General features: G+C 43.7%; 4 protein-coding genes across 10 annotated transcripts in view; 2 read left to right on the top strand and 2 right to left on the bottom strand.

Moving 5' to 3' along the window:
• rapgef2b (Rap guanine nucleotide exchange factor 2b) overlaps window positions 1-3,724 on the bottom strand; it is a 66,785-nt gene extending 63,061 nt beyond the window's left edge. For 2 of the 5 annotated variants that reach the window (XM_088389116.1, XM_088389282.1), the window contains exons 1-2: window positions 2,336-3,724; window positions 2,165-2,269 (exon numbers count right to left, since the gene is read on the bottom strand). In XM_088389116.1, coding sequence (XP_088245242.1) covers window positions 2,165-2,239 — 75 coding nt within the window. In that variant the 5' untranslated portion in view covers window positions 2,240-2,269; window positions 2,336-3,724. The remainder of the gene's footprint in view (window positions 1-2,164; window positions 2,270-2,335) is intronic. The other 3 variants (XM_088389203.1, XM_088389431.1, XM_088389367.1) reach the window with 2 other exon arrangements.
• spmip2 (sperm microtubule inner protein 2) lies at window positions 3,128-5,836 on the top strand. Of its 3 annotated transcripts, none has more exons than XM_088390700.1 (6): window positions 3,128-3,172; window positions 3,555-3,649; window positions 3,874-4,061; window positions 4,385-4,542; window positions 4,807-4,865; window positions 5,516-5,836. In XM_088390700.1, exons 3-6 carry the CDS (start codon window positions 4,016-4,018, stop codon window positions 5,556-5,558), a joined length of 306 nt encoding a protein of 101 aa, XP_088246826.1. In that variant the 5' UTR covers window positions 3,128-3,172; window positions 3,555-3,649; window positions 3,874-4,015; the 3' UTR covers window positions 5,559-5,836. The 3 variants fall into 3 exon arrangements, with proteins under 3 accessions (XP_088246826.1, XP_088246665.1, XP_088246747.1); XM_088390539.1 differs by having other exon boundaries at window positions 3,142-3,172; window positions 4,385-4,611; XM_088390621.1 differs by lacking the exon at window positions 3,128-3,172 and having other exon boundaries at window positions 3,483-3,649; window positions 4,385-4,611.
• A 42-nt stretch (window positions 5,837-5,878) lies between these two features.
• Window positions 5,879-9,183, top strand: ppid (peptidylprolyl isomerase D). Its single transcript, XM_088390420.1, has 10 exons — window positions 5,879-6,060; window positions 6,614-6,754; window positions 6,838-6,944; window positions 7,193-7,381; window positions 7,466-7,588; window positions 7,776-7,882; window positions 7,967-8,123; window positions 8,204-8,290; window positions 8,368-8,410; window positions 8,760-9,183. The coding sequence occupies exons 1-10, from the start codon at window positions 5,976-5,978 to the stop codon at window positions 8,846-8,848; spliced, it is 1,128 nt and encodes a 375-aa protein (XP_088246546.1). The 5' UTR covers window positions 5,879-5,975; the 3' UTR covers window positions 8,849-9,183.
• etfdh (electron transfer flavoprotein dehydrogenase) lies at window positions 8,972-15,106 on the bottom strand. Its single transcript, XM_088390304.1, has 13 exons — window positions 14,881-15,106; window positions 13,494-13,652; window positions 12,755-12,984; window positions 12,196-12,277; window positions 11,976-12,094; window positions 11,794-11,871; window positions 11,575-11,721; window positions 11,115-11,255; window positions 10,896-11,039; window positions 10,454-10,628; window positions 10,022-10,204; window positions 9,724-9,945; window positions 8,972-9,549 (listed from the first exon to the last, which is right to left on the bottom strand). Exons 1-13 carry the CDS (start codon window positions 14,909-14,911, stop codon window positions 9,386-9,388), a joined length of 1,875 nt encoding a protein of 624 aa, XP_088246430.1. The 5' UTR covers window positions 14,912-15,106; the 3' UTR covers window positions 8,972-9,385.
• Between the last annotated feature and the right edge of the window lie 405 nt (window positions 15,107-15,511).

Here is a 15,511-nt window from a genome sequence, read left to right as displayed (position 1 = left end):
TCTTACCCTTTGACAGTTTCTGCCAGATTGGAGCCACCAGGCATGCCATTTGACATTTATTTGCCTTTGCCATTTGCAAAGAACCTATCAAACAAGATAATTTCACACAGGAGGGCGGGAGAACCCAGTGCCTGGGGGTTGACTCCATTTCGTAGCTACTTTCTTCCGCACAACAATGGAACCCCGGAAACCCCGGAGATGTACGAATCATCTTGAATTCCACCAATTAAACCATAGATGGTATGACGCTGTCTTGATCAGTCCTTGATTCAAAAAAAAAAATATGCAGGCGGCAGCCAGAATCACAACGGAACAGGTGTTAAACTTCACACCCTGTTCCTGACGTTACACAATTGCCTTTCACAAAGACAACAAAACAAGAGATTTAGATACCTTTTACACACAACAGTGAGCTAGTAAAAGCTTTGTTAAAGTTACACTTGAAGCCGACAGATATTTATTCGCCGTTGCCTTTAACACGGAATCTTTTTTTCCAGTTCATCGCCAGTGCGAGACCGAGGGTCAACCGGGGCCAGTCTTGAGCCTTCTGACGATTTACTAATCCTGCCAAATGGATGTCGTCAACACCTTAAGGATAACGCGGTGGCTCCAACAGTCGGATAGGTGCTTCTATTCATGGGGGAGGCAAAGATGTGCCACTTCGGCTCCACTAACGGTGGAAAGAGAAGTGGGAATAACACTTTCCGTATGTGAACGCACACCTCCTTTTTGAGTGTTAGATTCAAACAACACTACGAAAGATTAGCATTCAATTGAAAATCTTGACTTGATTAGTTAGGGAACAAAAGCTCATTACATGAAGTGTAATGTAGTGTCTGCTCATTTCAAGATGAATTAACCCAATAATGTTTGGTAAAAACTTGCATCCAGTCCTAATTGAGTGACCAAAATAAGAATACTGTTGACTACAGCTGTCCAAAATAAGCAACCACAAGGGCCTTCTTAGCAATTATAGCAGACATGACATAACGCGGCGCGGCAAAGCTTGGTTTAGCTTACAAGCCGGCACTGTTGCTTCTGAATGCTTTGCCGCCAGTAGCTGCTTCCCGCTGCGTCAAGCGGTGGCGTATTGATCGTCTATTGTGTGCAAAAGCAACATCCATTTGCAGTGCAAGCGGCACTCGTGCGGAAAGGAAGAACTGTCGCTCGTGTGAGGGGATAGTCGCTGTCTAATGAAAAAACATTCACCTGCACAAAATGATGATTTTATTTTAAGCAAAAACATCAAATTTGGAAACATGTTCAAGCTTGTTTAGTACTTCCCCAATTCAAATGCACAGTGATGACAATTGTGTTCTTCAGGTAGGCTGTCATATTGTCTTGTGTTTAATTCTATCTTGTTTTGATTTGTTCAATTTGAATTTAAAAATGTTGAATAATTTTATATTTTTTCTAATATTTTAGGTTTTTTTTTAATTTGTTTTCAGTCATGGCATCTGTATTTTTTTCTTGAAGATTGGAATTTTGACAGACAACGGCAATTAATATGTTCCATCTTTTAAGGGAGAAACAGCCGTACCAGTGAGTTTGCAAACAACAAAATCAATTCCTTTTCTGTATATCTGTAATCTGCAATGGTTCAATCGAGCCATAGGACTTCTCTTGTTTTCGAAAAAGATTCAAATAGGATTCCGTCTCACACCTATAGAGAATTGAGGCCCCAAATAACTTTATAGTAATGTGGGACCGGTTAACTGGTATGATACTAAACTCCACGAAAGTAGACAAGAGCCTAGATTCGAACATAAACTGTGAACCAGAGGTCCAAAACACTTTCTGCACCTGGTTGCATTATCATAATATCCTTTTTTATTGTGTAAGCAAAGTTTCAATGGCATCAAAGCAGGGGGTAGGAAACCGGCATTGAAAGATAATATCCCACCAAAAGAGGCCAATGTTATCCAATGAGCGATCTTGTTCGCATAGAATTAGCATTTAAAATGTTACCTTGAAGACATTTTATTGTTATTGGTTATTGGTTGCACGTCTTGCTATGCTAAGCATTGGCCGATTATCTCCCCTGATAGGCAGCTTAAGCGGCATGGAACCATGCGCGACCCGAAACATAAACACTTTAAAAACCAACATGAAATACTTTCAGTGTGTTTTAACTGGTGCTTCGTAAAATGTTAAAAGGTCAAACCTGTTGCGTTCTGTCCGCCGGGTTCATCATCACCGCTTCCCGAAAGCTGTTATCCACATAGGACGCCATTTTCATCGTCTTGGAAGTGGACGGTGCGATTTAATCCTGTTCAAAATGTTAATTTAGCTCCAAAAAGACGGGAGGGGCAGAAAGATAAAGAAAGGCCTCCACCTCTTCCTCCGGGATCCGAGAGCCACTTGGCCGTCTGCCCGAAGAGACGAGTGGGGCTGGAGGCTTTGGGAGTGCCCCGGAGCCCCAGGCCCAAGGACCCTGCTTAAACCCCCTGTACAAACACTATCCCCTCGGCGTGGACTCCTGGCTTCAGCCCGGTACTGGACCGAGCGACAACCGAGAATTGCCAAACTTGCTCTCGACTAAGCTCGCCTCCCCTTTTATGTACTGTTCACCGCCATTCTGCTCGTTGCTACCCAAAAAAAAAAAAAAGACAAAAAAGGAGGGGGAGTGGGGCCAGAAAGACTAACCCGCCGACAATAACGCGGTGCCCATTTTTCCCCCTCTATTTTTCTTAAGAGGCCAAGCCACTCACGGACGAAACATGGTGCTCCGCTTACGGACTCTCAGAAAAGTGCGGTGCGCGTTAGCTCCACCGCCGCTCCCACTGTGCTGATCTGTTGTATGCCACCTCCATGGTGACTGAATGGTGGCAGCGGCAGAAGAAAGAAGTCAAACACCGTGACTTGTTCCTGCACGTATTTTCGAAATAAACTTAGCGCGAGGTACGTGTTTGAGCCCATAAGAATAATAAGATGCAAATACATCATGCTAGTTTGCAAATATACCAAATTTCGTTATTTTAACCACATGTGGAGGATTTTCAACTCGGTAACATGGAACGTTTGGGCGTTTTTTCTTTTAATCTGATGGAAACTTTCGTCATTTTCCGTTTTAGGGTACGTCGGTCGTCGTCTTACCGCTGACTTTACACCTGTGGAACCCTGACTGATTGCGGCTGCGTCAAAGCGTGAGATAACATTTCGAGCCATTCCGGTAACAACTCTACAATATAAACGACCAGTACTACGAGTATTATTAAGTCTTACATTAATACATATAAGTATATCGTAAAAGTATTATTCATATTCCAAATAGATATGTTTACAGTGTTCAAGAACAGAGAATTATTTTGGAACTATGTAGACGTTAAGGAAGTCTCGTACTTCAAGAACCTTACGTGATGTCTACTATATTCCAATAATGATGTAACTAATGCATATTTATATTGTGCCTCGGATCGACTCTGTTACAGAAAGATGGGAAATTACAGCTATAATTTTTAATATGACAGCTATATAATTTCTAGTCGTGGAGTCAACGTTGGGTTTACCTAATTTACTTTGAAAGAAACCTCTGGTCACTTCCCGTTTGGCAGGCGGCGATCTTTCTGCCACCCCCACGCAGATGAGTGTCACGGGGAGGCCCATAGACGAGTCCATGTCGCAACACAGAAGAGGGGTGCGGCTCGAAGTAGGAAAAACGATGCTTTAGCTCAATCTAGTGGCAAGATATGGAACAAATTATAGTTTTATACTTATTTCTGCGTTCTGTGATCAAGTAAACACACGCCTCTTGTTTAATCGTTTGAAAATGCACTTTGAAGATAATTGTGTATTTTTACGTCATTTACTGATCATCAATGGTGCTTTATTACGTTTACTAATTCTGACAGAGTTCTACCCTCCCTCCCCTAGTCACAAAGTAAATGAGGCCATCAGCAGTTCGGTTCCCATGCCAACCGATCATGACCCATGGTCACAGAGGAGGGCCTCGCTAGCGTCATCTTTCAGCGGGGCCCAGTCCTGCGCCTGACAGAAACGTCCCGAGGAGGACATCATGCAAAACTGCAAAGAATCTGCAGGACAAAGAATTATTTTTACAGGTAAGACTGAGCTGTCATTAAGCTTCAATAAAACCATCTTATTAGAAGTAGTTATGGTGGTATAGTAGTAGTATAAAAGCATAAGATGATATTTAACACAACTTCAATCATTTTGGCTGCCTAGACTGTATTATTTTATTAGATCTAATTTGTTTATTCAAGAATGAACAGTTATTTGTCAGCATTTTTTTTCCAAAACATACAACCATTTTTTAAGTCTTGATTTTTTTTCTGCTGTGCTCAGAAGAACCCTGACGACATTCAAGCTCCTATATAAGTAACTTGTATTAATGGGTGTATTTTTTTCCTACATGCTCATTAAGGGCCGGATGGTATCGGTGACTACCGCCCGAGGTTCAATAAGTCCCCATCTGTGGGAGTGGGCGCATTGTCCCCTGGGGCCACAAGCGACCTGTCTTACCTGTGGAGGGCAGCCCCGGAGGCGCCCCCACCTTTACCCAAGAATGGCTACGTGGGTGAAGTGGGTTGGTGCTGGCAGTACAATTCAATGTTGAACCACAACACATTACGCAGTGGCATGCAAATTAGGGTAAAGCTTCAGAACACACATATGATCAAAATGATTAATTAAATACTAATTACAATACATAACTCAAATCAATTATGTCAAGTTGGCATTATTTTTATTTGTTTACACGTGTTGCTAAATTCCTTTTAGAGGGGCATGCTTAATTTTAAGTCCGTCAATGTAAAATATATTTTAAAAAAATCAATTTTCTTTCAGAAAAGCATCACACGAATGGAAGTAGAGGAGCAAGCAAGCTACAAGTTTTTGCAGCAATCGTAAGTCAACAAAGACCGTGTGTTTATTCGGCCACGGCTGTGCAGAATCACATGACGCATGCCAAATGGTATGGCAGTGTTGAGTGTCTTGTGTTGTTAGCTCAACTCATCCATAATGCAACACTACACTTTGGCATCCACACACGCGCAGAGCATCAGATAAGAATACCACAGCGGATAACCATGTTTCCTCCTTCAGCGAGATCGAGTCATTTTTAAGATTTTGCAGTTTTGAAAGTGGTTGGGAGCAATAAATCAAAAGCTTCTTTGCAGTCAAGTGGAGCTGATGGCCTGTCAAAATGGATATTGTGATGAATTTTTTTTGTGTATTTATCCTTAAGGGTTTGAAAAGATTTAAAAATGAGGAAAAAGATGAAATCAGACAGCACTATCTGAACATGTTTAATGGAAATCTGAAAATAAGAAAAAACACATTTTAAAAAAATGCTTTAAAAACAACAATATTCCAATTGAATGGAAACATCTTTGAGAATCATTAAGTGTTTTTGTTGATTTTTTTCCTTTTGTTTTTATATCCAGATTCATATACAAACGGGCCATATAAAAGAGAAAATTTTCATTTTATATTTTAAATTCAACATGTAAAATCCCATTTAATCTTTATTTGTATTTTATTTTCCTGATGCCAGAGAGAAGATGACTGCTATGCAGAAAACTCAAAACAGAGACTGACAGTAAAATGGCAAGCAGGACCAGACACTGGATGATTAAAATTAAATACTACTAATGTTCTTTTCCTTTCACACCAAAATATAGAGACACATGGCCCAGTTTGACGGCTCATTTTATGATAAAAATGTTAATTCAGGACAGAAGGGACTTCGTATGTATGTAGAAACATGTCTATTTCTGTGGACATTGTTATAATACGGTATGTACATATACCATACTGTACAACCACATCACGATTGTGTGACGCCTTCAAAATAAAGTTGTGATGGGCAGAAAAACTGTGTTGCTCTTATTTTGATGGATCATACCAAATCTGCCACTTCCGGAATACTTCCAGAACTTTCCCTCTTCCCGTCACACCGGCCGGCCGCCGTGTAGCTAGCTTAGCATAGGCTAACGGTTCAATAGTGTTTCAAAATGTCTCACCCAGTGCCCACCAACAAGCCGTCCAATCCTGAAAACCCTCGCGTTTTCCTCGACGTTGACATTGGCGGCACTAGAGGTAAGAAGACCCTTAAAATCTAATATAAAATATAGTAAATATCGTAGTTACCGCTAGCCTTGTTAGCTTAGCTTGCTCGTGCTCAATCGGATAAACTTGATTGTTCGTGTTAATGTGCCAACGGATTTATTTTAAATTGGCTAAGTGTGCATAGCAATGTTTGCATGTGGCTTGCATACGGTATATGTGTAATATTCCACTCCATGCACATGATTTGAATTTGGAGAGGCGGAGTGCGCTCCATTCATTCCTTCCTAGATGGAGAACACTAGCGTAAGGTTTCCCAATTCGGTGCGCCTAGTTTTTGGTTCACTCTCAATAACTAATTGAACGTCACATTGGAGCAACGCTTGTCAGAGATGGTGTTAAACTGATGTCCAGGTATTAACAAGCACGTATTATTTTATAACTACACATTCCGCAGCTTGTCGAAGGAGGTCAAATACAATAATTGCACTGAAAATATGGCCTCGTACATAAATAATAAAAATATTCAAATACCTTCCAAATGGAGCTCTTGTACTGAAGTGCATGTCTTGTTGTTTTTCCTTAGCTGGCCGAATTGTTTTGGAGCTGTTTGTTGACGTCACTCCCAAGACGGCTGAGAACTTTCGAGCCCTCTGTACTGGAGAAAAAGGCCTGGGGAAAACCACAGGGAAACCTCTGCACTTCAAAGGCTGCCCCTTCCACAGGAGTACGTGGCGTTACCGTGTTCAACATCCTGTAATGGATTACTGTGCTTATACTATTGAACTGTAAATTGACTTTTCTCAACAGTTATTAAGAAGTTCATGATCCAGGGAGGTGACTTCTCCAACCAGGACGGCACGGGTGGTGAGAGCATCTACGGGGAGAAGTTTGAGGATGAAAACTTTCACTACAAGGTAATAGAGACAACGCTGGTCTTTGTCCACAAAATCACAAATTTTACACAGCTTAACAGCCTCTGTTCATGTTTTGTTTATAATGTGATTTTTTTTTCATTGTTGTAATTCTCAGTTTGTAATTTTCTTGAGCGCATTGCACACAGCAACCAAATTAATAGCTTGAGTTTTGTTTAAAAAAAAAAAAAGGGGGCAGTAATTCATCAGATGGAATAAAAGTGGCCTTATTGTGTGCATGTTGTTGTCAGCACGACCAAGTGGGCCTGCTAAGCATGGCCAACGCAGGGCCCAACACCAACGGCTCGCAATTTTTCATCACCACGGTGCCCACGCCACATCTGGATGGCAAGCATGTGGTCTTTGGACAAGTGCTCAAGGGGATGGGCGTGGTTAAAAAGCTCGAGGCGATCGACACCCAAGACAGCGCTCCTCTCAAGGTAAAGAAAGAACAGCGGCACACCTTTGAGAGTGAGACCATCGCAAAATGTCTGAGAAGCAACCCAAGACTTTTCTTCTTTCAGCCTTGCGTGATTGCTGACTGTGGCGACCACAAGGACGGCGACAGCTGGGGCGTTGCCACTTGTGACGGCACGGGGGATGCCCACCATGACTTCCCAGAGGACTCAGATGTTGACTTTAAGGATGTACGTCTGCTTTTCTCCCTTATTTTGTCCTAACATTCACACACACACACACACTTTGAATTTTAAATGTATTAAACTGTTGCACAAGCATGGAGCATATATGTATGTTAATACCATAAATCAAAACGGTGCACTTTGCAGATTCAATTTTCCTCAAAATTGATTTTCAACTATTTTCCACCCACAGGTGGACAAAGTTGTGTCAGTGGCCGAGGACATTAAGAAAGTTGGAAACACTCTTTTTAAGAGTCAAGACTGGAATGCTGCTGTCGACAAATACAGCAAAGCTCTCAGGTTTCTCAAGTTAAATAATCAACCACTTGTATTATGATTCCAGAAGACAACAACATGGCATCTTGTCCATGCCTTTTTCTACAGGTATTTGGAAACGTGTGGCGAGCTTTTGGAGGAGGAGGGTGAGGAGTCTCCAGCGCAAAAGAAGCTGGTGCCCGCTGTGCTCAGCTGTTACCTCAACACAGCTGCCTGCAAGTTAAAGCTGCAAATGTGGCAGGAGGCCGTGGACAGCTGCACCGAGGTTTGGCGTTGACAGACTTGGCCACTAGATGGTGATACTACGCTATAGGTATGCTCAATCGTCTCAATTTTTCTTTGTAGGCTCTGGAGCTGGACAATGGCAACACCAAGGCCCTTTTCCGCAGGGCTCAGGCCTGGCAGGGTCTCAAAGAGTATGGCCAAGCCATGGTAACATATTTGATACTTCAAACCTCCAAATTGTCTGGAACCAATGCTTTGTGCTAAGACCTCCATTTTATTTGCAGTCTGATCTGAAGACAGCTCAGGGAATAGCGCCAGAAGACAAAGGTGAGTGTTTGTCTTTGTTGACAAACTGCAAAATTAGCATGGCAGATCGAACGCAGCAGTTGTAATAATAATTAGGTCTGCGCCATATTTACACTAAGCCCTCTGATTGATCCTATTTAATGAGCCAGGCACCACTAATTTAACATTTTCAAAGATAGACATTTGATGGTCTAGGCACCTCCTGTGCAGGCCTACCATATTTACAATTCTGACACCCCGAATGCATCATGTTCACTCCATTGTCTGCTCATCTCTAATGCAGCCGATTCACATTCACAACAGCAAAGTGAAAAATATAGAGCGTGACTACCATCCTCAATTACTCATACTTGTTAACTTTCTCCGGCAGCCATCAGCAATGAGATGAAGCGTGTGCAGCTCCAAGTCCAGCAGGAGAAGGAAAGAGAGAAGAAAATCTACGCCAAAATGTTTGCCTAATGTTTCCCTTCGTTTAATCCGCCTCCTGATGTAATGAAGCTCAAGTCGTTTTTCTATACTGAATGGCAAATGTGGTCACCGTTTTGTCCTTGGAACGTATGACAAGATCCTCAGCGAGCGCGCAACAGTCAACTAGTTTATTCACTGATGTGACATTATGTAAAGTACAACAAAATGTACCAGGAATAAATGTTAACTTATCAAAAATGCAATCCGTAAGTCCATATTTAATATACTTGAAGGCCACTACTATGCAGATATGTTGAAGCCTCACTATTTTTGTGTGGTAGCGGTAGTGTCACATCATAAATAAAATCCGGGCTCTTTAAACATGATTTGTGTCCATACAGTACATACATAGATACACTACCAGTCAAAAGTTTGACCACACTTGTGATACAATGAGACAGCATATCCAAACTTTTGACAGTATAAAAGCAACAACAGGCACATTTTTCCTGGCGAGAGGCCCTGAATATTCTTTCGGTCGTGGTTCAAGTTTACCGTATTTTCCTGAAACGGTGGCCGGGCCAGTGTTTACATTCCATTGTAGGCGGGTCCGCCTCCACCCTCGGGAACCACCCAGTTGATGTTCTGGCTGGGGTCCTTGATGTCGCACGTCTTACAGTGTACACAGTTCTGAGCGTTGATCTGCAGCCGCATGCCGTCGCCCGATTCCACGGGAACGTACTCGTACACGCCTGAGAAAAACGTGCAATGCAAAGTATGGGATCAGGACAATTATTGTAACTATAAGCTATAATTCACCACATTCATAGTACACATGTCTGTGCACCTTGAATATTTAATGGTCTTTGCGCTTCTCACTCGGACCCCATGTTATTTCAGGGTCTGTGAGCAGGATATTTATTTACCTGCCGGGCAGAAGCGTTGTTCAGGCCCGTCGTAGATGGCGAGGTTCCTGTCGACAGGCACGTTGTCGTCCATGAGGGTAAGGTGCGCGGGCTGGTCCCCCTCGTGGTTGGTGCCGCTGAGCGCCACGGAGGAAAGCAGGTCAAAGCTGATCTTTCCATCAGGCTTGGGGTACTCGATGGGTGTGCAGTCTTTGGCTGGCTTCAGCTGGTCGGCGTCGCGGCCTGACGCGCACCCAAACCAGATAAGGCGATTCTGATAAGACGAGGTCGAACCATATTTTGGCAAATAGTGACTCACCGCAGTGTTTGAGTGTCCATGGCTCTTTGCCCCTCAGGATCCAGTAGAAGAGTCCTGTGTAGACCATGCCGCCATACAGGCCAAAGTAGTTGTGGAAGGACGGACGGATGTTCCTAACGGCGTGGAGCTCCTTCCACACCCACGATGCCTTCAGGGCCTCAGCGTACTCGGGAACATGCAGACCTAAAGGACCAAATTTCGAGCCGCAGAAGAGTCTGTGCACTGCTAATGTAACGTTTACATCTCATGATCCTTGCACCATCTAACACACATCACAATTAATGGTTTACAACGCCTCAAATGTAGCACGGTGTACAGACATGAGCTTCAAATGGCCGGTGAACGTTCAATGTACCATATTAATAATATTCAATGGCCAGTACATCAAATGTACCTCTTTAACGGACTGTGCACCGCTATTGTATTTTGTACCTGCGGTCTCCGACCCGCCGTTTTCAGCCGCTGCCACCAATTGTGGGAAAATGGTCTCCGCCGCCAGCATGCCGCTCTTCATGGCCGTATGCGTTCCTTTGATCTTTGGCACGTTCATAAAGCCGGGGCTGCAGCCGATCAGTAGGCCGCCCGGGAACGTCAGCTTGGGGACAGACTGCGCCGATCCCAGACAGGGCAGACAACAATAGTTTTAGTTTTCCTAAATTACCTGAGGGCAGTTCATAATATAATAATAATAATTCAACGAAAGAATTTAAAAAATGAGCCACGACTCGAAGCAATTATCTTAGCCTGTTTTGCGCCAATGTCGTCCAACATGGTTACCGCGACAACATTTGAAGATCATTTTGAATTAGAGCAATGAAAAAGTTTATGATCAGTCTTGTGTGTCGATGAATTTCTTCTATAGCTCAAACCTTACCTGGAAGCCACCCTCGTTCAGGGCGCGGGCTCCATACGCGATCCTGTTGCCTCCCTCCAGTGTGGGGGCGACAAAAGGATGATGCTTCCACCGCTGGAACTCCCGGAAGGGGCTCAGGTAAGGGTTGGAGTAGTCCAGACCCACCTGTGTGCAACCATCATGACCATTTAACAGGGATTGTTGGACTTCAGAAAAAAATGTACACAAATTCCAACTCACCACAAAGCCCAGAGCCACCAGGGGCTCTCCTTCGTTGAGGTGATACAGGAAGGATCCGCCGTACGTATTCCTGTTGAGAGGCCAGCCCACCGAATGCTCCACTCGGCCCGGACGCCACTTCTTCTCATCGATGCTCCACACCTCAAATCAACGCAAAATAATCATCATGCAAAGGAGGCACTGGTGTGAAAAGGGACCACATTACAATATATGTCTTACAGCATACTACATGCCTTCTTAGTAACAGTTTTGTGTTGCACTCCAGTTAGTTGATATTGCAATAAAAAGTGCCGCATTGCATCACTCAGATACTGATGATAGTCACAGTCGATGGAAAGTTTCTATCCCCAAGTTTTGTGGAAGCGGACCCCGCAATTTAAACTAAATTGTGACAGTTACTGTACTGCACGGATGAGATTATTACACTACGTGACCTTTAAGCCGCCGAGGTGTCGGTTACCTCCTTGAGACCGATGGCGTACGTCTGCGGCTCGCAGTTTTCCCGCAGGTTGAAGCGCTTGTAGAGCTGCTTGGCGAGATGGCCGTGACATCCCTCTCCAAACAACGTCACCTTCGCGTGGAGCTCCATCCCCCGCTCAAAGATGTCCTGGACACAGATGCTCATTGGCCGCAAATTCCTTACATAGCCAATAGAATTTGGCGTGTGCTTGTAGGGTACCTTCGGTGAGCCGTCTTTGGCGATGCCGACGTCGTTGGTGGCTACTCCTTTGACGCTTCCGTCTTCGTGGAACAAAACCTTCGCAGCACAAGAGACACAAAGTGAACAAATATACAGACAGAACAGGATGACATGATATAAAACGGATTGCTATATTTCATTCAAAATGTCAAAAGCGTCACCTCGGAGGCGGCATAACCGGGATACAACTCCACTCCCAGCTCCTCGGCCTGCTCGCCCAGCCAGCGGACAAAGTTGCCCAGTCGCACTATGTAGTTGCCATGATTCCTCATGGGCAGACCTGTCTCACACACACACACACACACACACAAACACTAATCCATTTAGACTCTTATCGTGACACAATTGATACAGAGCATATATGCCACCAACCAACAGTACCTGGCAACATGGGCACGGGGATTCTGTGCTTCTCTGTCAAAATGTTGAAGATATCCTCCGTCACTGGCGTGTTGAGCGGAGCCTGAGGCAAGAAAGAGAGGAGAAACATTGGTATTTAACTTAAGATGATGATCGTATGCAAGGACAGGCACGGCTCAGAGTCAATACACAAGTGAGGAAACATTCATTCAGTTAGTTTTTTGGGCGGATTTAACTCAAGGATGGCCACCACCAGACAAACAGGAACCTTATTTTACAATATGTTGGTGAAAAGTACAAAATGACGCTATAAAAATGTTACAATAGAGGAGCTTTTTTTATTCATGCTTTCATCTCATTCATTAGCAACTAGCATTAGTTCTTCAAAACAGGCTTTCAACCAGGGTTACAAACTAAGGTTCAGTTTAGAAAACGGGCTTTCAAGACTGTTCTCAAATAAGCGACTTGTGATCTGCGCAAGCAGACTTCCAATGGCAGCAGGGGTGTTTCCAGTCAAACCTGGAAAAGCCTCCGATGCTTCAAGCTGCAAGAAAGAGTAAAGTCGGCGTCAGAAGCTCACCCCTCGTTCCTTCCAATCAGGGAAGAGTTCGTGGAGCGCGCTGGGCTCCAGGCAGGCCCCTGACAGCGTGTGCGCCCCCATTTGAGACGCCTTCTCCACCAGGCACACGCGCAGCTCCTTCTCCTGCTCGTTAGCTAGCTGCTTGAGGCGAATGGCGGCCGACAGACCGGCGGGACCCCCTCCCACGATCACCACGTCCGCCTCGTCCGCGAACCTTTCCATTTCCACGCCTGAGGAGAACCCACTTGTTACTGACGGCTCTCGCATCGCATAGGCAGAATGACTGACAGCTCATTACACTGGCTTCACCGCAGGCTTGTGTTAAATAACTCAACAATATGGACTGTGACACTGGGATAAACCTGGGACGTCTACAAAGCTCAGAAAACGTTTCGGAATAAAATAGTCTTTCCAGTCACCTCCCTTACACAGTGCCCTATTAGCACCCTGTGTTAAGATTTTATTGTAAAACTACTATACAGAAACCTGTAGAAATGGTTCACAGAATCAAGCTCCTCCTATGGCCATTTTTGTCCACAGACCTCGAGCTTGCTGTGGAGGAATGAAAAAGTGGATACAACACACACACCTTTTTTATGTGATATTATTTTGGGAAAAATAAGTACAGAGGGCAGTGTGTATGGACAGAGTAACCGCAACTTCCACCCCACCAGCAATTCATTCTTTAACCACAACACACACGTTGATGGACCCAGCCTCCGCTGTACACACTTCTCACCTTCCCATCTTGGATCTTTGTCCCGAGGGTGTACGGTATAGTGTGTTGTGATGCGAGGCGCAGACGCCGAGGAGCAGCTCCGTCTGTGTAATGTCGTGTAGAGCTGAGGTGACGTGTGCTCTCCCTGCACCGTCTTCAAAGCCCTGATACACCTGTGGGCTGTAGGAAGAGGACAACAGTTAAGAGCACATCGAGCTGCTTGCCAATTGGACCAGGGGTAGCCGTTTTATGATCAAGGGTCATTTTTGAAGTCGGAAAGTCCTCTGAGGGCATTGCATCAACAAAAGAAGAGTATGACGCAGGTATTCAATAACAACCAATTCCTAAACAGATCTTGGATTATTATACATGATTGTGTGATAAAATACTAGACAGGGCGTTGGCCCGACGGCCCGACCGCCGGAGCAAGAGCATTCCCAGCACCCCCCCTTCCCCACGCACACCTACAGACATACACACACAAAAACACTCTCAAACGATTGTTGATGATAGGGCATGAAGATATTGCAAGGGATCCGCAAAGTGTGAGTTAGGAAAATATTTTCGGGGCTGTAGGGATCAATCCGTGGACCAAGCATCACAGTGAAGTATGCTATGGAGGTTCTTTCTAACATTTTGATCAAATTGGGAAAAAGTCTCAGTGCTAAAAAGACATGCGAGTTCATATGTGACAATAAAACAGATAACCTGACTTAAACGTCTCACAGGTTAAATATTAACTTCGGAGTTGATTTAAAAAATAAAACCGTGTGATTGTGAACGTGTTTACAAAACTGAGCAGTCGTAAATTTAAAAATAAAGGAATGACCAATACTGTATGACTTGACATACGACTTGCTTGAAAATTAGAAGAAGCGCCCCCCCCCCCCTTCACTTGTTTACCTTTTACTAGTAACATGGGACCTGCTAGAAAATAAACAAGTTGCACTTGGAAATATGCGAGTTACTTTCTATCTTTAGATAACACATCCCATAATCTCAAGCAATGCATTTGATAACTGAGCAGGTGCAACATTGCAAAACACAAACTTTGTACTGGCCTATTATTTTTTGTTTAAAAAAAATTACAAACCCCTCCCAACAAGCAAATTATTTTATTGTTAACATACCATATTAAAAGGCAACAACGAGTATACGTGATATATGCAAGCAAAGTTGATGACCCATATTCCAAATGAACTTTACCCTACATTTTAGCATGGTGCTAAAATACATGCTAATGCTAGCACATACTGCAGCATTTCTGTGCGCGTCACACACAAGGACATAACTTCAAATAAATGTTATTACATACAAGAGAGCGATTTAGGTTTCCAAAACATGCCTTCATTTCACGTCTCTGTGAATTAGCAAAGGATTTATTAAGTTTGCAGCTAGCCCGACGTACCTTTACTCGAGTATCTGCTAGCTGGGAACATCTCGCCACAGCTGGTGACTTTCTGCTACTGTTTTCTCTTCGAGGACACGAGAAGCCTCTGTTGTCCCGTAGTGACCGACAAGTAAATTACGTAAGCGGGTACGACTGACACGTTTCAACCTTAACGATTACTTGTCTCATAATACTACCATTGGGGAGGAGTGGGGGCACGACGCGAATGAACCGCGCATGCGCACATCTATAACTTTACACAACAGAACCTGCTTGAACCGAGTTGTGGGGTCCTCCACGTCAGTGTCCACCGAAGATTTGATTTGAGAAAATCATCCTGTATTCTGAGCTTCACGTAGTCCTTAAAAAACATATAACTTTCTATGATCATTTTAAAATGCATTAAATATTGCGTTTATATCTCATTAGCATTCCCTAAATGTATTCAGGACCCAAATATTTTAGACCAGTAGAATGGTAAAATCCGTTCTGCGGTTGACTGTGAGCCAGAGTAAAAGTACTCAAGTGATATGTTCTGATAGAGTATGCAAAAAGTGCAATTACAGACAAGAAAACTGTATCCAACTGGTAGGCAAATTTAATTTTCAGAATTTTGCAGCCTCATTTTGTATATTTGATGATTTTCGCA

The sequence above is a fragment of the Syngnathus floridae genome, chromosome 1, assembly GCF_059516105.1.
Source record: "Syngnathus floridae isolate MCC-2025c chromosome 1, RoL_Sflo_1.0, whole genome shotgun sequence".
In the NCBI taxonomy this organism is placed as follows: Eukaryota; Metazoa; Chordata; class Actinopteri; order Syngnathiformes; family Syngnathidae; genus Syngnathus; species Syngnathus floridae.
This window is presented reverse-complemented; position numbering and strand designations above follow the sequence as displayed.